Here is a 27,510-nt window from a genome sequence, read left to right as displayed (position 1 = left end):
CTTCACTCAACTTATACAGTAGTATATAGAACACGATACTGGTACAAGCGCATTATAGTAGAATTGAGCGGATGATGTGCCTATTTGTAGGCAGGTATCACTGGCATTTCCCCGCTAGACGAGATATAGATGTAATTATGAATTGTAACCGGCAAAGGAATTCCCTGTAGGAAATGATTTTGACCGAGTTTCTCCTCGCTTCGACGGCGCGTACACCGTGCACTTTTTCTCTGCCAAAGTGACATATTTATGCTCTCACGTATCGGCTATTAAGCTCACACTCAACAGTGCGACAGTCATAATGTTTCCAGTCCTCACAAAACCCCCATTATGTTGACACAATTGACTTAACTCCCGAAACCTGTAGACATTAATCAAATAACTAAAACAAGACAGCACTATATGCGTCTGTTTAAGACAATGTGGGTAGTTATATATATATATATAACGCCGCGGACGAGTCCGTGTTCAGCAGGAACCTGTCAATATTCCGTTCAGTGTCATATTTTTTTAACATATGTGTACTAAATACTGTTGGTTAAATGGCACAGACCCGTGAAGATCGGGGCTAGAATTGGTCTACAGTAACCCATGCATGTCGTAAGACTTCACACATTGTACCCATGTGGGTAGTCTGTCGTACAGACCCTGAAGCAAATATATCCAAGAAAGCCCACGCAAGTCTAGAAAATGTGTCAAGTCTCGATTTCCTCAGCTTCTGAAAATGAAGAAAGTCTCAGGGCTCCGTTTCATTATATTTATTTTATTTTACTATTATATAACGTTTTTCAGTAAAATATGTTCATTTCAGAGACTAGTTGTTAGTCTACCATGTGGGGAATCGAATCCGGGCCTTCGGCGTGACAAGCTAACGCGTTAACCACTAGGCTACCCCGCAGCCCCTGCGGATGATCTTTCATGGATAAATCCTTGTAAAGTCATGATTAGAGGGTTATACGCAATTATACGCTGTGATATTGTTGATATATCTGGCTGATATTCACATTCCTACCATGAACACTGTTCGTAAATGTCATATCACCAAAGTCTGGCAACGTCTTGTGTCATCAAAGGGGCGTGTATAGGCTTCGGCTAAATAGCAGTCACATTATCATAACACAGTACATTATCTGGCACTGGCGAACAAGTGAATGTTGTCTTGATTAAATACTTTAGACCGAAATTTGAAAATAATGCAGTATGGACTAGTGGTGATCCGATTAATTTAAATAATCGAAGATTGGTCGCAGTGACTAAACGACCAAACAATCGATCATGTTTTCTCATAATCGAACACAAACAATTCTGGAACACTTGTTTTCATCAACAATATTTTTCGCAAGGTTGGTTTTGTCTGTTACATTTCATAAGCACTACAAGCGTTCCAAGTCATGATTGAATTTATCTTAAAGACACCAAGAGATTTATGTTCCTAACATACTAGTCATACTTTAAAGATGTGAAATTTTTCCCCAAACCCCAAAATATCTACATGTTTTTTCCTTATTTTTGGTGCATTAACAAATTTCATAAATAACGCTAACCAATTATTTTCGATGATTGATCGGTGGTAATGAACCAATCATCAATTATGAGCTTTTAACCAATTCCCAACACTAATATGGGCACATTATATCTCTTCTACGTCAACTTCGTTGTGCACGTCATTTTGGCAAAGTGACTTCAAGAAATCAGCTCGTCAGTCAACAAATAAATCAACATTGTTTCTCCTCTTGTATGTAAGAAACCTTACATCGGACCAAGTGCATACTGATGCAGCGTATGTTTCGTGGAACGACTGCATTGGCTTTGCCAGTCAATCCTAGTTGACTTTATAACCAACCTTTCCTATAATCATTGACACACCGCATTGGTAAGATTGATTTGTTCAAGGCATTGATTTAACATTCCTATTTACGAAAACCGGATGCCGAGAATAACTGAGTAAAGTGTCATCAAGGTGTTCGTTTCATAAACACAGTATGCGTTTTGTTTTTCCTCACTTGAATTGCGTGTGGGGGAAACCTTGAGCATACTGACGTATTATACAAAGTGTTCATATTACTTCGGAGTAGTCGTTTTCTTTCAAACGCTTGTTACTTTGCAGATTATAATACATAACATGGAACAGACCACTCGCATTTTTCGCATTTAACTCAAGATTTATGGTATATTGAACTACCGAAATTGTGTCCAGGTGCAGATAATGATTTTGTGCGGTCTTCGATTACAAGAAATGCGCTCCACTCCGTCAATAGGACATACGCGATTGTCTCCCCTGAATCATATTTCTTGCTGCATGGCTCTTCTTATCGATGATGGAAAGACTGACTGACTGAGTTTAGTTTTACGCCGCTTTTAGCAATATTCCAGCAATATCACGGCGGGGGACACCAGAAATGGGCTTAACACATTGTGCCCATGTGGGGAATCGAACCCGGTCTTCGGCGTGACGAGCCAACGCTTTAACCACTAGGCTACCCCACCGCCCCCGATGATGGAAAGAAGATGTGGCAAGGTTTGCACGATAAAAAAACTGAAACTAAATATAATCTGATTGTTTCATTAACATCCCCATGACTTTTGCACAGTTCATTTTCACCCGTTTTCACGAGAGTTTCAATATGGTCATTTAAAACTTTCCGCGCGCACGCACACACGCACGCCCTGTTGTTAACTTTCTGGCAGTGATGACTGGGTTCTACAGACGACGAAAGTCGTCTTGAAGTGTGTGTTGTACAGACAATGGCCATACATCTTATTGTGATAACTGGGTCCACATACCACGACAGTCCGTCTCATAGGTTCTATGTACCTCCCCCAATTGTGATGACTGTCATCTATGAACGATTCCCATTTCTGGTTCTGTAGACGGAAATAGTCTAAGTGGTGCTGAAGGGGTCGTTGTCGGCACGGGTACTACAGATATGTACCCCAGGTACGTTTCTGTATACAGGTGCTTGATGTAAAAAGAAACGTACCTTGGCCATAATGAGAATACAGAAACGTACCCTAGGAAGATTCCATTCCCACTGTGTCGTATTCTTGATCGGAACTGTCATACTGTCGTATTAGATACATTTGATTGCGTTATGTAAATAATGAGAATACACAGTAACGGATATTTCGCAATGCACATGAATACCACTCGGAATCAGTTGAACGGGAACAACTACATATGGTTTCGGTTTTGGATTGCGGAATATGGTATGGTACGTTTCTGTATTTTGACTTTGTTTAGGATACGTATCTGTATACAGAAACGTACCTGGGGCACGTATCTGTAGTACCTGTGCCGACAACGACCCCTTCAGCCTAAGTGGTCTATAGATCATCTCATTGTTCTGTAGGTGATAACAGACCATCTGATTGTGACGACTGTCGGTTCTGTAGGCGATAGCACACCATCTCATTGTGACGACTGTCGGTTCTGTAGGCGATAGCACACCATCTCATTGTGACGACCGTGGGTTCTGTAGGCGATAGCACACCATCTCATTGTGACGACTGTCGGTTCTGTAGGCGATAACAGACCATCTCATTGTGACGACTGTCGGTTCTGTAGGTGATAACAAACCATCTCATTGTGACGACTGTCGGTATTGTAGGCGATAACAGACCATTTCATTGTGACGACTGTCGGTTCTGTAGGTGATAACAGACCATCTGATTGTGACGACTGTCGGTTCTGTAGGGGATAACAGACCATCTCATTGTGACGACTGTCGGTTCTGTAGGGGATAACAGACCATCTCATTGTGACGACTGTCGGTTCTGTAGGCGATAGCACACCATCTGATTGTGACGACTATCGGTTCTGTAGGCGATAACAGACCATCTCATTGTGACGACTGTCGGTTCTGTAGGCGATTGCACACCATCTGATTGTGACGACTGTCGATTCTGTAGGCGATAACAGACCATCTCATTGTGACGACTGTCGGTTCTGTAGGCGATAACAGACCATCTCATTGTGACGACTGTCGGTTCTGTAGGTGATAACAGACCATCTCATTGTGACGACTGTCGGTTCTGTAGGCGATAACAGACCATCTCATTGTGACGACTGTGGGTTCTGTAGGTGATAACAAACCATCTCATTGTGACGACTGTCGGTTCTGTAAGCGATAAAAGACCATCTCATTGTGACGACTGTCGGTTCTGTAAGCGATAACAGACCATCTCATTGTGACGACTGTGGGTTCTGTAGGTGATAACAAACCATCTGATTGTGACGACTGTCGGTTCTGTAGGCGATAGCACACCAACTGATTGTGACGACTGTCGGTTCTGTAAGCGATAACAGACCATCTCATTGTGACGACTGTGGGTTCTGTAGGTGATAACAAACCATCTCATTGTGACGACTGTCGGTTCTGTAGGCGATAGCACACCATCCTCCCTCATTGTGACGACTGTCGGTTCTGTAGGCGATAACAGACCATCTCATTGTGACGACTGTGGGTTCTGTAGGTGATAACAAACCATCCCATTGTGACGACTGTCGGTTCTGTAGGCGAAAGCACACCATCTGATTAATGACGACTGTGATTCTGTAGGCGATAACAGACCATCTCATTGTGACGACTGTGGGTTCTGTAAGCGATAACACACCACCATTGTGACGACTGTCGGTTCTGTGAAGCGATAACAGACCATCATCTGTAGGTGATAACAGATCATCTCATTGTGACGACTGTCGGTTCTGTAGGCGATAACACACCATCTCATTGTGACGACTGTCGGTTCTGTAGGCGATAACACACCATCTCATTGTGACGACTGTCGGTTCTGTAGGCGATAACAGACCATCTCATTGTGACGACTGTCGGTTCTGTAGGCGATAACAGACCATCTCATTGTGACGACTGTGGGTTCTGTAGATAACGACCATCTCATTGTGACGACTGTCGGTTCTGTAGGCGATAGCACACCACCATCTCATTGTGACGACTGTGGGTTCTGTAGGTGATAACAGACCATCTCATTGTGACGACTGTGGGTTCTGTAGGTGATAACACACCATCTGATTGTGACGACTGTCGGTTCTGTAGGCGATAAAAGACCATCTCATTGTGACGACTGTGGGTTCTGTAGGTGATAACAGACCATCTCATTGTGACGACTGTGGGTTCTGTAAGCGATAACAGACCATCTGATTGTGACGACTGTGGGTTCTGTAGGTGATAACAAACCATCTGATTGTGACGACTGTCGGTTCTGTAAGCGATAACAGACCATCTGATTGTGACGACTGTCGGTTCTGTAAGCGATAACAGACCATCTCATTGTGACGACTGTCGGTTCTGTAGGTGATAACAAACCATCTGATTGTGACGACTGTCGGTTCTGTAGGCGATAGCACACCATCTCATTGTGACGACTGTGGGTTCTGTAGGTGATAACAAACCATTTCATTGTGACGACTGTCGGTTCTGTAGGCGATAGCACACCATCTCATTGTGACGACCGTGGGTTCTGTAGGCGATAACAGACCATCTCATTGTGACGACTGTCGGTTCCGTAGGTGATAACAAACCATCTCATTGTGACGACTGCGTTCTAAAGACCACGCAAGTCCATCTCATTATCATATGGACGATCAGTATCTTATTATGGGTCTTTAGACGGCGATTGCCCTTCTCATTGTTTTACTGAAACTAACAGACCAACTGTGGCGACTGTGGGATCTATAGACGATAACAGACCATATCATTGTGGCGACTGTGGGTTCTTAGGCGATAAATGGCCAATACTGTGGGGTTATACTTCCGATATCAGTCCACTCATTGTTCCAGAGATGATAACTTCCCATCTAATTGTAAAGAATTGGTTCTAAGGACAATGGCCATCCTGTCATTGTTCTGTAGATGATGACCTCGCATCTCGTAGCGAAGACCGGTCTCTGTAGACGATGACAGTGATTTTTTGTTTTATACTGCTGACGAGATGAAATGTTTCTGATGCTCGAATTCGGTTTGTATTTCTGTAATGCCATAGAAACATTTACTTTTTCTTCTTGTGTACAGTACATACAGGTAATGACGGATTCTACACGTGGGTGGGAATTTCTTTGTTATCCACATCCTGCATATAACTGTAGAGCGAGTGGTGTCTTTTCCAGCGTATTCCGTGTCAGCGTGACTTATAACAACCATGCGCAGTAATGTCAATAATTAAGATCAATAATGTTATATTTACGTCAGTTATTAAGAAGTGACTTCCCCTTTATGGAGTTAAATGTAGCAATAACCTACGTAGAATGAGGGCATAACTCTCTGAACGCCGAGGCCTGAGAATATTTATATTACCAGTGATGTAATACATGTGGAATATTTCATGAAGATTATAAAAAAAAATCATGTTCACAGCGTTTTTCTTATTTGCTCAACTTTGTGATTATGTATCCATTATTAACGAATGCCTCTCAAACAGTTCATTATCATCATGACAGTATTTCAAAAGAGATCTAATGAATGGCAGCCAGATTCAACTCCTGCGTTCCACAAGTATTTCACATCCCCAGAGTCTGTTTATCATATTTGAATGTCTACCCTGTACGTGCGTGCGCGCATGTACATGTCTCAGGTACCGCAGAATATTATCATGTCAGAAAACATGTTCATGAACACAGGCAAAGGCGGGTCCTTAGGGTTTTAGAAGACGGTACTGTGCCTCAGTTTAATTTTGTCAGTTGGCTAGCTTTTTGGATTGTTTAACCAGGGAGACTATATAAGGGGGTGTTGTAGATTATCCCTGGTTTAACACAACTCTCCTAAACAATTACATGTTATCGAGCTTCATATCTGGTTCCAGAGATCATACAATAGATATCATATGGTCTCTGTTGATTCTTATAAAAATGGGTTGGGTACGTTCCTCATACAACCCTCTTCCTCTGCCCCTCCCTCACACACGCCCGCACCTAGTTTCCTGGATATTGTTCATAGATCAAACACTTTTAAACCCTTATAGGGCCCCATCAAGCACCTGTCAGTTGATGGGCAAGACACTGGAACTGACAAATGTGTCACGCATAATTATTTAACAGTTGAGGCAACGCTTACTAAATGCAAAACTTGAACATGAATCAATGAATGAAAATTGAAGATGAAAATTTATCATCGTTTCAACGAAACAAGGAAGTACATCACGTGGGGGATGTGTTTACCATTTTCTCCAGTGGGGACCAGTTAGTGTGCAGTTGTAAAATTCTCACGTTATTCTCGACAGTTTTGTTGTAAGGTAATATATATTTCTTGTTGCCATTTTTCATATATATTTGTATCTGTCTGTATTATGTAAATGATAATAAATTCTGTTTAGAAGATGATGATTTATGTTGCGGCTAGGATGAATTACTGACAAACAACTAGTCCTCTTGAACACAATCATGGCGGCTGCTACGGCTGAAGATGCGCTGCGAGAAGTTTCCAAAGAACTTAAACAGTATACCTTCACACCAGAGCCCATTCCGAGGCTTAGTTGTACAGATCCAAAGGCTGAGAAGTTAATTGCTAATGAAGTAAGTACTGTTTCATTTAAGTTAGACAAGGCAATCGCTGGCATAACGCTTGACAGGGGCCGCATGCCCATTGTTTACATTTTCAACACCTGGATCACACAAGTGACTAACAGTTAATTCTCCCTTGTTGGTAAATGAGGTTAATAAGAAATATATTATGACAGTAGTATCTTTTATTTCATGTTTGCATTCTCATTTCTGGTGCTTTTGTAAATTTGTACGATGCAGGAGACCCGTTCAGCGTAGAGAATATGCGTACGTGACTTAACGCGTGTAGTCAATGGCACAGTCTCCAGATGAAATTTTTGTACTGTATTTGTATAAATGACATGACTCAGATGTCACTTTTCAGCCACAGCATGTTAAATATCACGTACACAGACTTTTTACTATATTTTCCATATATTTTTCTAGAGTGTTTCCCTTATTATATTAATTATTTTGTGAATATTTAAGTCAGAAGTGACTAATGCCAATATTGAATAAGAATGATTTTATGCAAGTTAATGCAGGCGGATCTAACAAAATGAAAGGAATGTATGTTCTCTCACATACAAAAGCTACTAAGAGCTCAATACTTATTTAGTTTAATAACTGATTGGATCTGCAAAATAACAGCACCACTTTCAAGTAATTGTTGTGTCATATTTTGTTTTGTTTGTTTAAATTTATTGGTTGTTTTTAATTTTACAAAATTAATTTACAAAAGTCAAATGTCTACCCTGTACGTGCGTGCGCGCATGTACATGTCTCAGGTACCGCAGAATATTATCATGTCAGAAAACATGTTCATGAACACAGGCAAAGGCGGGTCCTTAGGGTTTTAGAAGACGGTACTGTGCCTCAGTTTAATTTTGTCAGTTGGCTAGCTTTTTGGATTGTTTAACCAGGGAGACTATATAAGGGGGTGTTGTAGATTATCCCTGGTTTAACACAACTCTCCTAAACAATTACATGTTATCGAGCTTCATATCTGGTTCCAGAGATCATACAATAGATATCATATGGTCTCTGTTGATTCTTATAAAAATGGGTTGGGTACGTTCCTCATACAACCCTCTTCCTCTGCCCCTCCCTCACACACGCCCGCACCTAGTTTCCTGGATATTGTTCATAGATCAAACACTTTTAAACCCTTATAGGGCCCCATCAAGCACCTGTCAGTTGATGGGCAAGACACTGGAACTGACAAATGTGTCACACATAATTATTTAACAGTTGAGGCAACGCTTACTAAATGCAAAACTTGAACATGAATCAATGAATGAAAATTGAAGATGAAAATTTATCATCGTTTCAACGAAACAAGGAAGTACATCACGTGGGGGATGTGTTTACCATTTTCTCCAGTGGGGACCAGTTAGTGTGCAGTTGTAAAATTCTCACGTTATTCTCGACAGTTTTGTTGTAAGGTAATATATATTTCTTGTTGCCATTTTTCATATATATTTGTATCTGTCTGTATTATGTAAATGATAATAAATTCTGTTTAGAAGATGATGATTTATGTTGCGGCTAGGATGAATTACTGACAAACAACTAGTCCTCTTGAACACAATCATGGCGGCTGCTACGGCTGAAGATGCGCTGCGAGAAGTTTCCAAAGAACTTAAACAGTATACCTTCACACCAGAGCCCATTCCGAGGCTTAGTTGTACAGATCCAAAGGCTGAGAAGTTAATTGCTAATGAAGTAAGTACTGTTTCATTTAAGTTAGACAAGGCAATCGCTGGCATAACGCTTGACAGGGGCCGCATGCCCATTGTTTACATTTTCAACACCTGGATCACACAAGTGACTAACAGTTAATTCTCCCTTGTTGGTAAATGAGGTTAATAAGAAATATATTATGACAGTAGTATCTTTTATTTCATGTTTGCATTCTCATTTCTGGTGCTTTTGTAAATTTGTACGATGCAGGAGACCCGTTCAGCGTAGAGAATATGCGTACGTGACTTAACGCGTGTAGTCAATGGCACAGTCTCCAGATGAAATTTTTGTACTGTATTTGTATAAATGACATGACTCAGATGTCACTTTTCAGCCACAGCATGTTAAATATCACGTACACAGACTTTTTACTATATTTTCCATATATTTTCTAGAGTGTTTCCCTTATTATATTAATTATTTTGTGAATATTTAAGTCAGAAGTGACTAATGCCAATATTGAATAAGAATGATTTTATGCAAGTTAATGCAGGCGGATCTAACAAAATGAAAGGAATGTATGTTCTCTCACATACAAAAGCTACTAAGAGCTCAATACTTATTTAGTTTAATAACTGATTGGATCTGCAAAATAACAGCACCACTTTCAAGTAATTGTTGTGTCATATTTTGTTTTGTTTGTTTAAATTTATTGGGGTTTTAATTTTGCAAAATTAATTTACAAAAGTCAATATGTACTGTGTTTAACTGAACTATGCTACATTTGAAATGGTTTTTTTTTGGCTATTTCTTTGTTTATTTCAAATACTTCTATACAATGTTATAAAAACCAGCCTTAACTTGTTAACTGTAAAAATTCTCATTTTTTGGATTATAGGCAGTAATTTCTTTCAAACGTTTGTTGGTCGATCCAACCTCAGGGTCAGAATTTTTTTTTTTCTAAGTGTGCCTTAGGGCACCAGGCAAATATTTTAAATGTGCCTTTCAGAAATGTGCCCACGTTTTTAGAATAAATAACTGTAGCAATGATGATGCTCATTTGAAATTTATTGTTAGTAAACAACAAATGTAACCTGTTTTCTGTTATCACTGATATGTCTTCTGTTTAAGATGGCTTTCTTAAGCTTCATTTGTTCTACTTTCCCAACACCTTTAATAGTTAAGAATTTTGTGACAGGTTCACTTGTTCAAGATATCTAACATACACAATTTCCTTTTCAATAACCAAACTATCAGTACTCCCATCACTCTAGATGGAAAAAACAACCACATTTCTTTACATCATCCATCGTAATTCCAGTGATTTCCTGGGCAATAAAGTCAATAAATGTTTTTGCTTGTTTGTCATTTGTGTAAGTGTTTTGTTTGGGGGATTAAATGACTAAAGGTGATTTATGTCTCTAAACATTTAGGCGTGCCTTAAGGGCACCGAGAACATTCTTTATCCGTGTCATTTCAATATTTACTGTGCCATGGCACGCTAATATATGGGGTATTTTGAACCTTGAACCTAATTATTATTATTATATTCTGATGCCTGCAGTGTTATTTCTAAAATCGCCAAAAGCCTATTTTTCCTGATTTTTTAAGTTATTGAAAATATGAAGTTTAATGTACATAAAGTAGGCTGCCAGGAGAGTTTTACCTTGACTTATCAATAAATTTTACGGGTGCTTGCTGGTGATGTAAGGGTCCTTTAAAGTATTGAATTGGTGTAGTGAATTGTACGTTTAGGGGCCGTGGGGTAGCCTAGTGGTTAAAGCGTTCGCTCATCACTCTGAAGACCTGGTTCGATTCCCCTCATGGGTACAATCAGGGTTGCCACAGGTCAGGGAAAAGTCAGGGAAGAAATTATTTTTTCAAGATCAGGGAAAAGTCAGGGAATTTTGTTACCAGTCAGTGAAAATTGAAGTTTTGGAAAAGAAATTTCCTTTGCAGGGCTCGAAAAATTTAAAAATCTGCACTCGTCCTGTAGGGCGAGAAATATGAACTTTCCACTCATCCTTCTAAAATTGTACTTGCCCTATAGATCATGCATCACAATAAATATACAGTCAAATCCCGATGAGTCGAATGTCGGTGTCTCGAATATTATTCATAACTCGAAGTACCTGTCGGTCCCGACCATTCCCTGTTATAGTTGTCATCATTTGAATACGGGTTACACGAATTCGTCTCATAAATACACACGATGACTCGAGAAGGAAATTTGGTCCCATGGGATTCAAACAACAGCAATCTTGTATACATAAGCCGAAGTCAGTCAATGAGAAGTTGATTGCAAACTGATCCAATTAACAAACCAGCGCGGCTCACACCTTTCCGCCATTGACGGGTGAGTTCAAAAGGCAGATTGGTGATTTTACGGAAATCACTGTCTGTGCTAATCAGACTGGAACTCATAAGGTGCCCCTATTAGTGATAGGGAAATCATTAGATAAACAAATGCTTAGGCGGCGGAATTAGGACTGGATCATCTTTTTTTCTACCCTCATAGACATACCTATGTCTCAAATACATTGATAAGTCGAATTTATTACTTGGTCCCCAGCGATTCGACTCATCAGGATTTGACTGTATATTTAAATTATTTTATTTCAAAATGTTTGCTTGGAATAAAACTACAATAAACATTACTAAATTTGTCTTCTGTACAAAATATTTGACAAAATTGAATTCGTTGTCCATTTACGATAGCTGAACTTCAAGGTAAAAGAGCGGATGAGTGGAATTTTCGAGACCTGCTTTGGTCAGGGAAAACTATTTCTTTTCAGACTTCACTGAGGCAACGATTGTATGATTTTGAGTTCCTAGGCTGTATTAAATGTGTTTTTGTTTAGAGATTGGTATTATGAACTTTAATTTACTTGTTTTGGAAGTGTCCACTTGTAGACATATTTTGGAATAACTTCCATAGATGGTTGACACAGATATGTGACCAAATATTCAATCTGAAGCTCTCTGCTGAACTTTTTATATTTGGGTGTGACTCAAATACTGTCACAGCAGGGGCGGATACAGCTTTTTGAGAAAGGGGGGGTGCACACTATTGAGAAAAGGACTGACTGACTGACTGAGTTTGGTTTTACGCCGCTTTTAGCAATATTCCAGCAACATCACGGTGGGGGACACCAGAAATGGGCTTCACACATTGTACCCATGTGGGGATTCGAACCCGGGTCTTCGGAGTGACGAGCCAACGCTTTAACCATTAGGCTACCCCACCGGCCCTGAGAAAAGGAGGGGTGCAAACTTCATTTTCACCCGAGTTTCAATGGTCATTAAACAAACTTTCAGCACAAAAGGGGGGGTGCGCACCCCTGCACCCCCCTCTGGATCTGCCTATGCACAGATACTGTTTTTGACCTCTTACTATCAATGGCTATATTTTTTGTGTATAAATGTTGGTGTCATGGAGTAAAACCACACATTGATGGTTTTGAGAAAGTGTGTGAACAGAGATATTCTATTGAGAAAATTAGTTTCTCAAGCAGAAGTAAACTCAATACATTTTATACAAAGTTTGCATTCTATCATCCACTTTTCAAGTAATCCAGCAAAAGTATAAGTGAAAAGCAGACACAGTGAAAAGCTAGCAGTTTATTTTAAACTCACAACAGTACTAGTTTGAATGTGAGAGTGAATAAGTTTTTTTTTTTTTTAGAAAAATGTCATAATTTCTACCAGTAAGATTTCATACTATACAAAGTCACCCTCTTCCTGGAGGTGATCCTCAATCTTGCAACAGGGACTTTTTGACAATAAAAACATTGAAATTGAAAAAGAAAATCAAAACTTATATGTCAAGAGTTTGCCAGAGGTAATATTTCTGTGTCATACACTTCATCTTGATGTTAGATGGATCTCTGTATTTGTTTGATTACATTTGGTTACTTTGTCCAAAGATTTCACTTTGTCTTAAGTAAAATGGATGGAAAGGTCGGTCGGCTGTCGGGGAGGTTGGAGGCCAAAATTTTATTTGTTTTCTTTTAATTTTGATGAGTGAAAAATCAAATTGCTCAGGGAAAAGTCAGGGAAATTGAACTTTCGTCATCTGTGGCAACCCTGACAATGTATGAAGCCCATTTCTGTTGTCCCCTGCCGTCATATTGCTGGAATATTGCTAAAAGTGGTGTAAAACCATACTCACCCTCTCATTCACTGTACGTTCTCAGCCTGGAAAGAATCAGTGATCATGTGGACAATGGTTATGACTGATGGGTGAAATAAAAGACACAGATAACTACTCATAATGCACTGTAGGTAGGCTCTTGGTATTGTTGTGCGTCTCTCCGAATGCAATATTTTGGGTTTTCTGCTGTTAAAGTAAAAAAGTGACATTTTCAAGGTTGCTTTCAACATTAGACTTCAGTTCATTTCATAAGTTTTCTATAAGCACTTGTGAATGTATTCTTTTGTCATAGTTTTTAGTCATAATTGAGTGCATTGCCATGGAAGTATTGTATTGTGAATGTTGACATGAATTAGTCGATATAATTGGCTGAGGTTAACTCGTGTTCTACTTTCTTCAGCAACCTGTCATCTTAACTGACACAGACCTTGTGAAGTCCGCACACCACTGGAACCTGGATTACTTGGGGTCGAACATTGGCGAGGGTACATACACTGTATACTCCTCAAGTAACCACAAGTTCCTCTACTTCGATGAAAAGAAAATCAGTTATGTGCCTGGTTTTGTCCCACCCACAAAGCACATGGATCTGACCTTTGATGAGTTTGTGGGCAAAGTGAAGAAGAGCAGCTCAAGTTCTGAAAGGTACAGTTGTTACAACATCCATCAACTGGCTTGTGTAGTGTACACTCATATAGTGTGTTGTATTTTCAGTGATACTGCAAAAATAGTATACAGGTTGTAGTCATCATTGTAACCATGCGAAATGGTGTAGAAGGGCTTTGGTGGCCAAGTCTGATGTTGTTAAGTTTCATCCCTTGGTGGTGGTGGAATTGGGTTTAACGTTGTGCTTGAGAATATTTCGCTCATATGACGACGTGCATGCGTGTGTATGTGTATGTGTGGCTGCTTGTACTAGCCCAGACTTAAGCTGGTTTTATAGTGCTAGCCCACTGAGATACCATGCCGCAGTGAAGCATGAATACCCCACTCAGACACATTATACTGACTCCAAGCCGACCAGTCCTTGTTGTACCCATTAATGCCGAGCGCCAGGCAGGGACCAACAAGTACCATATTTTAACGTCTTTTGGTATGACGCAGTCGTGGATCGAACCTGGACCTTCCGCACTCCGGGCGGACGCTCTAACCACTACACCACGGAGGCGGTCTTCATCCCTTGGATGGGCTTCATGAGTGATTATGTATGTTGCACATCAGTCCATTTCTTCAAAGTGAGATCTTTACTCAGATACAAAACCTCTCCATGTGAAGATCTGAGGACACCTCCAAGCAAGGTTGTATCGGGCAAATTTAAACTGTCCCATCTCAAAAGAAGCAATAGGTTCTCCAGCCAATGAGCTGTTTCAGCAATATGAAGTTGAATTTTGATTTGTACAAATGGACACTCAAATAGTATGTAAATATTTCTTTGATGGTACACTCCCTTTTAGGATGTAGATGCCATCGTATTTGGATGCCACAGGATGTATGAGGTTTTCATAATGACATAAGGGTGCTGCTATACTTTCCACTTTTGAAATTGTTGTTTTAGTTTTGGGATTCAGTTTAATATTCTGGTTGGAATGCTTTGCTTACTCACAAAGCGTGAAGCCAGCGAGGAATCTTAGATAATTCAGTTCTGTTAAGGATTTGTTTCTGGTATTTAGAAATAGACTAGCCCTGGCTCCACGGCTGGTTATTCCCAAGTGTGGAGTACATTTGTGTAGTACTAGTTTGGTAAGGGTACATCTCTGTGTACAGAAATGTAAATGTGAAACATATCCTGCATGACATCATTTGAAGTGTATTGAGTAGTGGTACTAAGTCTTTTGTTGTCATCTTGTTATGAATTTTTCATTTTGCTTTACGATGTGCGACTAGACTGTTATTGAAAGAAAATGGACCTGATTATTTACAGGTCACTATCATGTAACTGAAATTTGACTGAATGTGAACATGACACAAACAAACAAGCAAACAAACAAACAAGCAAACATTATTATTTGTAACGTGTTGTACCAGGTACTACCTCCAGCAGGCTTTGAATGACTCCGTGGACCAGCAGATCGTGATGGACTTCATGGGCTTCAACTGGAACTGGATCACGGAGCAGCAGAGGAAGTACAAGTGGGGGCAGCTCACCTCCAACCTGCTGCTCATAGGCATGGATGGTGTGTACTGAAGGTGTCCATGGCCCCATACTGTACTGTACATCAGTACTGTACATACTATCTAGGGATGTAATGATCTTCATTTTTTTATCATCCAAAACTGTGTTCCACAGGAGATATTGCTTGTGTGAGATCATACGATATCTCCTAGAAGATATCATTTTGACAGTAGATTTTGTACAATGCCCTGACAATGCTATGATGTCATGAAATTGATGATGTCACAATGCTATGATATCGCTGCTCTGCAAGTGTAATGGCAGTACCGTGTTCACAGATGTACATTTTTCATTGAAAACTAAAGAAGTGTGATTTTCGATGATAAATAGAATCTCACCATCGTGTCTTCTGATATCAAATATATCAACACTCGTTGATAAAAGTAAAAATATCCTCGGCAAGCCTCGGATATTTGTAACTTTATCTACTCGTGATGATATATTTGATATCAAAAGACACTCGGGTGAGATTCTCTATTTATGTATCCATTGGCTTCAGTCCGAAATACTTCCTGCTTGAAAAGGCACATGGGTATCCTTACAGAAAATGCTCTTGATTGTTGTCTGACAGTAATTGGGGTATGTCCTTTATTCACCAGTAACATCTAAAGCACTGTGCTATATCTTGGACGCAAGCAGTGACAGGCGATTATGGTAGGAGTGTTAAGAGTTAAGTCAATTTGCATTTGTCAGTGTATCTAAACACATTTGAGTGTCAACATATTAAAAACAAAATATTTCTCAGTTTGGATAGAAGTTAAGATCTTCACTTGTTGTGGTTGATGGGCAGCTTTGTCCTCATGACATTGTTTTTCTAATTGTCTCAAGGGGTTTTTGGGCTGCTGAGTTTGGTTAGTTCAGGCCCTTAGTTACAGGGTGTGAAGCATCCATTGGCATGAAATCCAGCGCCCTACTCCACCATCTCACTCAGTCACTCACTACATGGTGTTGGTTGCTATAAAATACCATTAACTTGTTCGTCAGTGCCAGATTCTGTTCTGTAATAGTGTACCGTATTTTCAGGTGTCATCACGCCAGCTCATTACGATGAACAACAGAACTTCTTCGCTCAGATCCAGGGCTACAAACGTTTCCTGTTGTTTGAACCGTCCCAGTTTGAATGTCTCTACCCGTACCCTATATACCACCCTCATGACCGACAGAGTCAAGTGAGTTCTCATGTAACATGTCACATCACTGTTAAAACTTTCCAAAATATTTTAATTGTTGCTTTGTTGAGAATTTCAGCATGGTTAATTTTGTTGTTGTTGTTTTTGGTTTTTGTTGAATGCTGCACTCAGCAATATTCCATGTGTACAACAAATGAGAAGTTTGATACATATATTTGTTGCAGAGAGGGATGTACAACATGTAAAAACATTCATGTGGCCACAGTAGAGTAATTTGTATTATTCTTTTATGTATAAATGTGTAAAAATAGAAATAAATAAATGTTCTCAACTGGTAACAAATCTACAAATTATGTTTTGATTGTATCTCAGGTTGATTTTGACAACCCTGACTTCAAGAGATTCCCCAAGTTTAAAGATGTGAAGGGACACGAGGCAGTTGTTGGACCCGGGGATGTTCTGTACTTGCCTGTGTATTGGTAAGTACCATATTTCCTCTAATAAGCGCCGGGGATAAAGCAGCTCACTAACAATTACGGTAATTAGACCCAGTCAGCGCAAAAGCACCGGGCCTCTAATAAGCGCCGGGCTTGGAACTCTGTTGAAAAAATAAGCACCCAGGTGCTTATTAGAGGAAATACGGTAGTTTCATTGTTGTATATTTTTTCTAATAGAGTTAGACCTCCTTAGTTGAGAGACATTTAGAAGTTGGAGTACTAATCAGGATAAGATTAATGGATGAACAACTTGTTTATTACAGTGAGATGAGATGTTTCGGTGTAGATTCTAGACTGTATCAAGCAAGTGACGTAAAGTCGCCCCTCATTGTAATGAAGTTGTTCATCCATATATCCTATCTTTACTTAGTCAAGCCCCTGTTTAGGAGTGGCAGCCTCCATGATTTAATGGGGGCGATGGGGTAGCCTAGAGGTTAAAGCGTTCGCTCGTCACGCTTAAGACCCGGGTTCGATTCCCCATGTGGGTACAACGTGTGAAACTCATTTCTGGTGTCCCCTGCCGTGATATTGCCGGAATATTGCTAAAAGCGGCGTAAAACTAAACTCACTCAGTCACTCAATCCATGATGTAATGGATAGAGCATCTGCCCAGACAGAGCTGAAGATCATTCATCAGATCCCCAGCCACATCATACCAAAAGTTGTTGAACTATGGTACTATGGTTACTTGTTGTTACCCTGTCTTGTCAGCATTAAGGGTATAAATGGTCAGACTGGAATAGGTATACTGTGTCATTTGTCTGGGCCAGTACAAGCAGCCAAACACACTCACAGATGTGCAGATGTGCATGTATTGCCTAAGGAGAAAGCACATATATCACATGTGTTTCATTGTGGGGCAGGACTGAAAGTCCTAGAAACTCTCAGAAGCCAAGCTGCCAAACACGGTCACCCATCCATGGACTCTCCGAGCTCAACGTTGCTGAAATTCAACTGATTTGTAACCTGAGCTCTGTGCAGAGAACCACATGCTCATTATTGAGTCATGGATTGCAGTAAACATGAATGAAACCTTAAACCCCATTTTACCTCAAATTTTGTTTCTTGTCAGAGGGACACCTAACTGTAGTTTGTAATACGCATTCAACTGTACCGGTAATATACAGCAAGTGTCTGGGACAAGAACAAAGTCAGTTTGTTACAAGTGTGTTTCTTGTAAGTGTAGTTTACTGTGCTGTATAATTGCAGGTGGCACCAAGTGGAGTCTGTGCCTAATAGAGGTGTTACTGTGTCTGTCAACTTCTGGTACAAGGTTTGTATAATTGATAATTACACAGCTTCATGTCAATCTGCAGGCTTTAAGGATCCTGCCACATCACCTTGTGTTTGAATCCAAATGGTCCTTGGCCATTCCGGGGATGTTACTATGTTACCCCTGTTACCAAATCATTTTGGCAAGTTTATATGTCATATCAAGGCTCAAGCTCATTATTGAGATCATGGATTGCAATTAACTTTCTTTACCACTGACCTCAAGAATTTACTGCAGGTCAGTGAATCTTGTTACATGCCATTTTGTAGGTTATGGCCCAGACTGGAATAGATCATGAGTAAAAAAAACATTTAGGATTTTCCTTTCATGGGGCTGCAAGGTTGAGAAGGCAGAACATGTGTAGATGAGAATAAGCCAGTTTCACATTTTAGCTTTTTCATGATCAGTTTTAACAGTCTTGAGAAAAAGTCATGTATATATCTCAGAAAGAGCTGTAGCCTGTGTAATTTTTAATACAGATATTTTATATACTAGTAGTCCATTTTGATAGGCAAACATCAATTTAACCCCAAATCACTGTTTGTTTATTTCAAAGATCTTTTAAGCCCCTATAAAACATTCATTAAACACCTCTACATGATTATGTACATTGTGTTCAGTCTGGTCCGACGGAGAAGGTAGTGTACCCACTGAAGCCCCAGCAGAAGGTCGCCATGATGAGGAACATCGAGAAGATGATCACAGATGCCCTCAATGATGCCAACGAGGTGATTCCTGCACCATACAGCAGTGTTATAACAGTACAACACACATAGAACTGGTTTAGTATACCTAGACTTGAACCTAGTTGAATATAACACACACACCATACAGCAGAGTTATAACAGTACAACACACATATAACTGGTTTAGGATACCTAGACTTGAACCTTGTTGAATATAACACACACACCATGCACGCATGCAAACACACACAGACATGCACGCACATAAGCACACACACATACACACACACAAATGATTTTGTGTACTGATAAAGTGAGCTTTTAAGCCTTAACTTCAGAGCACTTCTAATCCATATTTGAGTTTTTCTGAACTCATATGCGTATATGAAGCACCTTAACAAATTTGGAGGATATCTGTTTCCTCTTTAATATGATGCACTCGCTTCTTGTTTGACAATGATACACAACACAGATGATGAAAGGTGCCTCTTTGCTTCACGTTTTGATTGGTTCATTGGTTTTGGTTTGTTCCATTCCACTCATAATATATGCATGAGCATTAATCAAGCACCACGCACTTAGTTGTATATAAGTATGAAAACATTACATTTTGTTGTATATGCTTTGAAAACCAAATTCTGCATATTAAAATGGTAACTGTGTCATGTTTTACTCTGATTTAAACAAAAATAAATAATTAGGTGTGGTCACCTTGACTATGCCATGACCTATCAGATTGTCAGATGATGATTGTTGGGATTGTATGAACAGAATTGTATACAGAAACGTACCTTGGCCATAATGAGAATACAGAAACGTACCCAAGGACGATTCCATTCCCATTGTGTCGTATTCTTGACGGGAATGGTCATACTGTTGTATTAGATACATTTGATTGTGTTATGTAAGTAATGAGAATACACCGTAACGGATATTTGCGATGCACATGAATACCACTCGCAATCAGTTGGAACGGGAACAACTTCGTGCGGTTCCGATTTTGGATTGCGGAATATGGACTCATCCGCCTTTTAGGGTACCGGGTACGTTTCTGTATTTTAACTTTGTTTAGGGTACATATCTGTATACAGAACTGTACCTGGGGTACATATCTGTAGTACCTGTGCCGACAACGACCCCTTCAGCTGAAGTAGTTGCTACATATTGCTTTGTGAGAACCTTTTAACATTGGTCATGCTCAGAACAGGGAAGATCTAATGCTAATTTCTTTGTTTCAGGTTCCACCGTTTTTAAGAACAATGGTGCAGGGAAGATACACATGAGATATCCGAACCACCAACCATATATCAGCTCTATTTATCACCATCATCATAATCACCTTCATGAAGCTGTCATTTCATCACCTGTTTGTTGATCACCTGTTGACATGTTGAAACTATCTGGTACTGACCAACACTGGGCTATATTCAGTTTTTTAGTTTCGGTTTCGGAAGAGGAGCCAAAGGGACAATCATAAGAAAAACATTCAAATTAATTTTTTTATATATGCCAAGCTGCTCCATATTAGAAACATATAAAGAAAACAAAACTGAAGTATTTGTTGATGTTTACTTCATGAATAATAATTGGTCAAATGTTATGTGTGGAGTCTGGTCAGTGGAAATGTGTTTTGGAGAGAACAAAACTTATATATATTACAAAACATGCTGTAATTTTATTGAATTAGCTTATATTTTCCCCTTTAAACCAACCGTTAAAATATTCAGCTGCCGTATGTTATTTATATTATTTACAGAAGTTTACTGGTTGCACCCCAAATTTAAGTATATAATGCATGACCATAATCACCTGACCTGTTAAGGTATGGTTCAATGGTCAAGTAGATAGTGCATTTGCTTGTTTCTTAGAAGACCTGGGTTATATTCATGTAGAAAATGTGCCATGCCGTTAAAAGTGCTAATAAGGGTAGAAATACTTCAGGTGCTTGTGTTACATAAGTCTAGCTCCATGTCTCCATTGAGATACTGCTTTTGGGGGGGGGGGAGTTCAGGTATACTGGCAACTGGCAATCAAAACAAGTTATGTTCAAGTTTCTTTAACACCTAACTCTTTGTCTGTTAGCTCAAAATTATTGGCAGTTAAACTGCTAACAATTGCCTTAATTTCACAAAACCAATGCCCAGTTTCACACATGGGGGCTAATCACAAGGTCTTGACTTAGACTGGGAGGCACAGTGGGACTGTATTAATACATATTGACAAGGATTCTGATAGAAGCAAACAGTCCTAACTGCACGCTTGTTTTTCATCCATTTTGAAAATTATGCAGTGTTGTTGGAACATGGGTTTATCAGTCCTGGAATTGTCTTGCTGATATTTTATTTATATCATTTTTTCACAGAAATATGTTGCATATCATACAAGGTCCACAGTTACTACTTTGCCATTGTTTTTCACATTGCAGAATTAGTATTAGTCAGTCTTTAGGAAAACAGTCCCAAGTCCTTATCCTTGACCCTTGAGTTGTAATCCCAACATTTTTGTTGTTGTTATTGTTATTTTAGATATATTTTGTTATCTGAAAGGAGTTTAGCACTTTGCCAATGCAGAATGTTTTTATTGCATGAAGAAGTTAAAAGTTTTGACAACACTCAACTCTTTTGGTTTGAAATTGTGTTGTTTTCAAGTAGGTTGGATGTTAATACAGGGAAACTTTGTGTGTTCTTGCTGCAGAAATTGATCTTCATTGTATAATATTAAAGAAACGTTATAAAGACATTACATTTGCCTTAGATACTTTTGACTCTATATGAGTAGTTGTTTTCTAAGTAGCATCCGTGAGTTAAGGCTGTTTGAAATATGTAGAAGAAAGTTATCACTGTCATATTTCTGAATAGTTATGTTCATGGCTTATACATTTTTGAAAAATTTCATGTTGAATTGCGTCAACCCTCTCAATTTTCTCTATTAGAAGTGACGAGAAGCAGCAGCTGATGAGATTTCACTCTCTTATGAAATATATTCTCAAATCTGATAAGTATATTTTTTAATGCGGTGAAACTTGCAAGCCATGTACGTTTAAACAGAAGATTGGTACAGAATCATAGAATGAAGGAATTGTTAGGTTTCCCCTAGCCCCTCCCTACACACAGTCACACACGTCATTGTCAACTTTTGAAAATAAATGTCTCTTTCAGTGACTCAGAGTTAATACAATATGTTAGATGTTTGATTAAATTTGGCCCTGATACCTGGAATTGATGAGGTTGTCGCATACCTCAAGGGAACTATATTTTCATGATTTTATTTTCTGTTTTTCTATGACTTTCAATGTTCATGAATTGCTTTGATTTTACAGGGGCAGATCCAGGAATTTTGGAGAAGTGGGGGTGCACATAATGATAATAATTAGTGTTGATCTCACAATTGATGACTGGTTCATTACAGCTGAGCAATCATCGAAAATAATTGGTTAGCGTCATTTATCAAATTCTCCTGGTTATGTTTGTTAATGCACAAAAATATAGAAAAAAACATGTTCTTTCGTTTTTTTGCAAATTGCACAAAATGCATTTACAAATTTCACATCTTTAAAGGATGACTAGTATGTTAGGAACATAAATTTCCTGGAGTCTCTTAGATAAATTCAATCATGACAAGGAACAAGCTTGTAGTGCTTATGATATGTAACAGACACCTGTGAAGGTCCGGGTTAGAATATTGATCTTCAGTAACTCATGTTTGTCGTAAGAGGCGACTAACAGGATCGCATGGTCAGGCTCGCTGACTTGGTTGACACGTGTCATTGGTTCCCAATTGCGCGCAGATCGATGCTCATGCTGTTGATCACTGGATTGTCTGGTCCAGACTTATTTACAGACCGCCGCCATATAGCTGGAATATTGCTGAGTGCGACGTAAAGCTAAACTCACTCACTGTAACAGACAAAACCAACCTTGTGAAAAATGTTGTTAATGCAAACAAGTGTTCCAAAATTGTTTGTGTTCGATTATGACCAAACATGATCGATTGCTTGGTCATTTAGTCATTGCTTCCAATCTTCGATTATTTCAATTAATTCGACCACCACTAATAATAACAGCATTCTTGTACCACGCATATATCCATGTCTAAGCATGCTCAAAGCGCACAAGCAATCTGATTATTATTACTCCAGATAACCCAAGCTGCCTGAGGCGCAAGAAAGTTAATAGCCACTGGCTCATCCCACCGGGTACCCATTTTCTGCAGGGTAAACAGAGGCAATTTTGAACAAACTCACTTGGACCCTGGCCCCCAACCCCTGGATCCACCCCTGTATTACATTTTGTGGTTTTGATCATGTTCAACCATACAAATTGATGTGTGCTCATTTCTGTGTGCTTATTCCAGCTTATTGGCCTTTGACATACATATTAGAAGCATCAAACAAATATGGCCAACAAGTATCTGGTATAATGTAAGTGTACCCACTTTCCTTAGGAATAACTGATGAAGAATCTTGAATGTGGACTGATATCACCAGCTTCTGTCACCATGGTTACTTGGTTTTTTATGTCATGTATTCTTGAATTGCAGTGTATGTAATTTTGTTTTGACATTTTTTAAGAGATTTGAATTTTGTACTGCAACCAGAAACAGGTCCTTTTACTGGGTCTAACATATGACAGTGTTTGTATATTTTGTGATCTTCCAATTGGAAATTGTACATATTTATGGATAACTTTGTAAGGATTACCAGGAAATTGCAGTGCCAACATTGCAGAACGCTGCATGTATTAGACTTTGCTTTACTTAATGTTTGTGTCTCTTAAGACACACGTTGTATACAAGTTTGCTTGCTTAGGACATAATTTATACGATGAAAATGTTGAATTTTGGAGTTTTGCCAAGGGTATATTTTCATTTCACTCAATGATCATTGTGGGGTGTTTTTTGTTGTTTTTTAAGTTCCACATAATTATCTGAAATGATATAAAACTATTTTTAGCCAGATGTGACAGTATTGTATAGCAAGCATGTGTGCGTCTGTACAGAATCATTTTGATTGCTGTATAAGCTTATACAAGGCTTTGATGATCGGGGCGGTGGTTAAAGCTTTCGCTCGTCACGCCGAAGTCCCAGGTTCAATTCCCCACATGGGTACAATGTCTGAAGCCCATTTCTGGTGTCCCCTGCCGTGATCTGGCCGGAATATTTCTACAATATTTTACTCACTCCTAACAGTGATCATGGGTATTACTATTCAGTTTCCAACCCCGTACAGAAGATACATCAGTTAGAGAAAAGGGATACTTAGAACTTATGATCAAATAGAGATGATTCAGGCCCATTTCTGTTGTCAAACCAGCATTCATTTTGTCCTCTTGCAACTACAAAATGCAAGCAATTGTTATTTTGTCAGAAGGCTTGGCCATTATAAACTGTCTTGTGTGTGGAAAAAAGAAAGGTGAATGCTGGTTACTATTAATACATCCCCCAGTGATTTTAATACAACTAGCAATTATTCTCCTCTTGCTAGAACACTTGATATATGTTGCCAAATAAAATAGAGATGTCAACATTTACAAATTGTTTGTTTTTTTCATTGGATGTTTGTTACTTTAGTGCGATTCAAGTTTGTCCAAGTCATCAGACAAGTGATAACAATATGGCAGCCATATTGGACGAAGAACATGGCTGAATCCAATCCAAAAGAGCCAAAAGAGCTAAAGAGGCAGTTGGAAATAAAAAAATTAAACATGAGCTAATCCTTGAACCGCTCTGGATTTTTAAGAGATATAGATAAATACAGCAGAAACATATTTCAAAAACTTTGTGTTTTGACACAGGTAGGTTTTTGCTGAATGTTGCTCATTTTAGCTGTTTTGATACATGTACAATGTTTTCTTACCCCCTGAAAAAAGTTGGACAAAAGTGTAACCTGCAGATAAGACGACCCTCTACAAACTGCTTTTTCGGCCCTCAAAATTTGACTTAGCTGCGGTAATAGTAATATACGGTACTTGATCCGGCCAGAACCAGTCCAAGCCGGAAGGCACTTCATTGTGCCTCATCATTTGTTGTCAACAGAATGGGGCTTTCAGGTTATGATTCGTCCCCAGAAACATGGTCTTTGAGGAGACTTGATGGATCAGATCAGTGGATAAGATGAGGTTGAACAATCACTGGAATGTCTGGTCCAGATTCAATATTGACAGACCACTGTGATATAGCTAGGACACTGCTGAGTGCAGTGTTAAACAACACACACACACATGTAAGTACTGGGTAACCTGAACAGATTCATTTAAAGGTCTATGGTTATGTCGGGTTAAGATGGTGGTAGGTAATATTCTTGTCTCCCAGTCAGGACAAACAGCAAATAACCTTAGAACTGTTCATATAACTAAACCTTTCCGACGATTTTTGAAACCTCATTTATACCAACTTAAAAATCTAGAACTCCACCATATTACTCATGTGGTTTCCAAAATATTAACACAATACAAAATAAGGACATGATGATGGTGAACTAAAAAGGATTTATTTAGAAAGGGTTAAGTGAGGATCCTAAATGTTGATATGGCAGCACATGTAAACATTCATGTCGATCTTCACTGAGTGTCCATTTCTTCTATTTAGTGAGAGAGAAATAAATGAAATCACTATCTTAAATTGTGACAGATAATTATTGTGATATAATATATATTAAAATTATGCTAGTTGGCAATGAAGCTCTGATTAACCATGTGAATGAAAGCATTTTTAGAAATGTACACATAAAAAGAAAACAAAGAGATTTGAGATTGCAATGGTAATGTATACATTTCTCTACTTTGTTTTGTGTCCATTTGTGAGGTGAGGTGAAATTGGGTTTATCGTTGTGCTTGAGAATATTTCGCTCATATGACGACGTGCATGCGTGTGTATGTGCGGCTGCTTGTACTAGCTCAGACTTAAGCTGGTTTTATAGTGCTAGCTCATTGAGATACCATGCCGCAGTGAAGCATGAATACCCCACTTAGACACATTATACTGACTCCGAGCCGACCAGTCCTTGTTGTACCCATTAATGCCGAGCACCAGGCAGGGACCAACAAGTACCATATTTTAACGTCTTTTGGTATGACGCGATTGGGGATCGAACCCGCGACCTTCCGCTCTCCGGGCGGACGCTCTAACCACTACACCACGGAGGCGGTTCGTGTCCATTTGTGTATTGATTTGATCTTATATAAGAATACATGTAAGTCTTTGGGAGAAGATGTTCTAAGTTGTTATATCTTCTGCCAAGTACTTGTCATGAGAATAAAAAGAAATTCGGAAGGTTTATTTTATGTACTATTGAGGATGTGTTTGTACAACCCATACCTTGCTTTCTGCTAGTTTTAAAACTACAACAGATTTGTGCCAATGGGCCCATGAATGTAAGTCATTTTGTTCAATTGTTGTAAGGATTAAAACTATATAGCCATATTTGTAACACAGATTCACATAATGGTGTCATGCACTTTTGGTTTGGCCATGTCATTTTGGGAAAAGCAATTTGCTGTGCAGAATAGTCTCCCTTTGCTGTTAGAATCCATCTGTTAATCTGTTTTAATCAAACTGCTCAGTTCGTGATTATATATCTGTCAACATTACAATTGAACATAACCTGTTTCTTCTTGTGTCAAAGTTGAAAGTTCTAAAACCGTTGATATGTCAAGAGTAGATTGGTTACCACTACTCTCATTTCACCTTTTCAAATTGAAAGGTGTGACTTTTGTGAGCAAGGCTTGCCTGGGTGCCAAAGTTTTGCATGTGGCATGAATAGGCTACTACACTCATTTACTATGGAAATTGTGTTGTGTCAAATTCAGTATGTAAGAGATGTAATCACATGGTCAACATGTAATGGTAAAATGGGCAAGGAATGGGTTTTTGAAGCATTTTGGAAATTATTGTAAATTTGTTTGCCATCTTAATGAAGACATTATGATACCTTACCGTCACGTTGATGTTATTAAACCATTGGCAGCAAGCAAGTACATTATGCTTAAAGCTTGAAGTAAAAGCAAACCCAGGGAAATAAAACATATTTTTTTGGTAATACCTATTACCACATGACTACATATGAAATTTGATATAAATTCATGCAGAAAATAGTGAGCGTGTGTGTAGATTATATTTTCAAATGATAGCCATGTTTAATCAGATCACACTTTGGGGACATCACAGCTTGGATATTTCACTTAAAGTTTCAACTGCAAAATGCAGTAAAACCGTAAAAGAGTATTTGAATGTTAAGCGATAGCTGGATCTGATATACTCACGCTAATAAGCACCTTAGGGTATATCCTATTACATCCTATTTCAAATACAGTAAAGAATGGCTATAGCAAACTCAAAGGGACCACTAATTTTACTTTGCAAGAACCGTGGTTCATTATACACATTTCGACTTAAATATTACAAGTCTCCAGGACAAAAAGGGGCGG

General features: G+C 39.0%; 1 protein-coding gene across 2 annotated transcripts; it reads left to right on the top strand.

Annotated features, from left to right (window-relative positions):
* Window positions 1-7,367: 7,367 nt before the first annotated feature.
* On the top strand, window positions 7,368-20,790 carry LOC124277181 (hypoxia-inducible factor 1-alpha inhibitor-like). Of its 2 annotated transcripts, none has more exons than XM_046712852.1 (8): window positions 7,368-7,525; window positions 13,729-13,973; window positions 15,354-15,502; window positions 16,525-16,670; window positions 17,004-17,110; window positions 18,338-18,401; window positions 19,022-19,129; window positions 20,326-20,790. In XM_046712852.1, the coding sequence occupies exons 1-8, from the start codon at window positions 7,394-7,396 to the stop codon at window positions 20,368-20,370; spliced, it is 996 nt and encodes a 331-aa protein (XP_046568808.1). In that variant the 5' UTR covers window positions 7,368-7,393; the 3' UTR covers window positions 20,371-20,790. The 2 variants fall into 2 exon arrangements, with proteins under 2 accessions (XP_046568808.1, XP_046568807.1); XM_046712851.1 differs by lacking the exon at window positions 7,368-7,525 and adding an exon at window positions 9,059-9,217.
* Window positions 20,791-27,510: the final 6,720 nt, after the last annotated feature.

The sequence above is a fragment of the Haliotis rubra genome, unplaced genomic scaffold (genome assembly GCF_003918875.1).
Source record: "Haliotis rubra isolate DU_JTF1 unplaced genomic scaffold, ASM391887v1 Scf219, whole genome shotgun sequence".
Classification (NCBI taxonomy): domain Eukaryota; kingdom Metazoa; phylum Mollusca; class Gastropoda; order Lepetellida; family Haliotidae; genus Haliotis; species Haliotis rubra.
Note: the sequence above shows the minus strand (reverse complement) of the source record. Positions and strands in the feature narration are given on the sequence as shown.

What these genes read in the sequence shown, in the direction of transcription:
- LOC124277181 (XM_046712852.1), top strand. Translation starts at nt 7,394, where the DNA reads ATGGCGGCTGCTACGGCTGAAGATGCGCTGCGAGAAGTTTCCAAAGAA. An exon ending in AGAAGTTAATTGCTAATGAA is followed by an intron (nt 7,526 to 13,728) that starts GTAAGTACTGTT and finishes TACTTTCTTCAG; the next exon opens with CAACCTGTCATCTTAACTGA. An exon ending in CTGTACTTGCCTGTGTATTG is followed by an intron (nt 17,111 to 18,337) that starts GTAAGTACCATA and finishes GTATAATTGCAG; the next exon opens with GTGGCACCAAGTGGAGTCTG.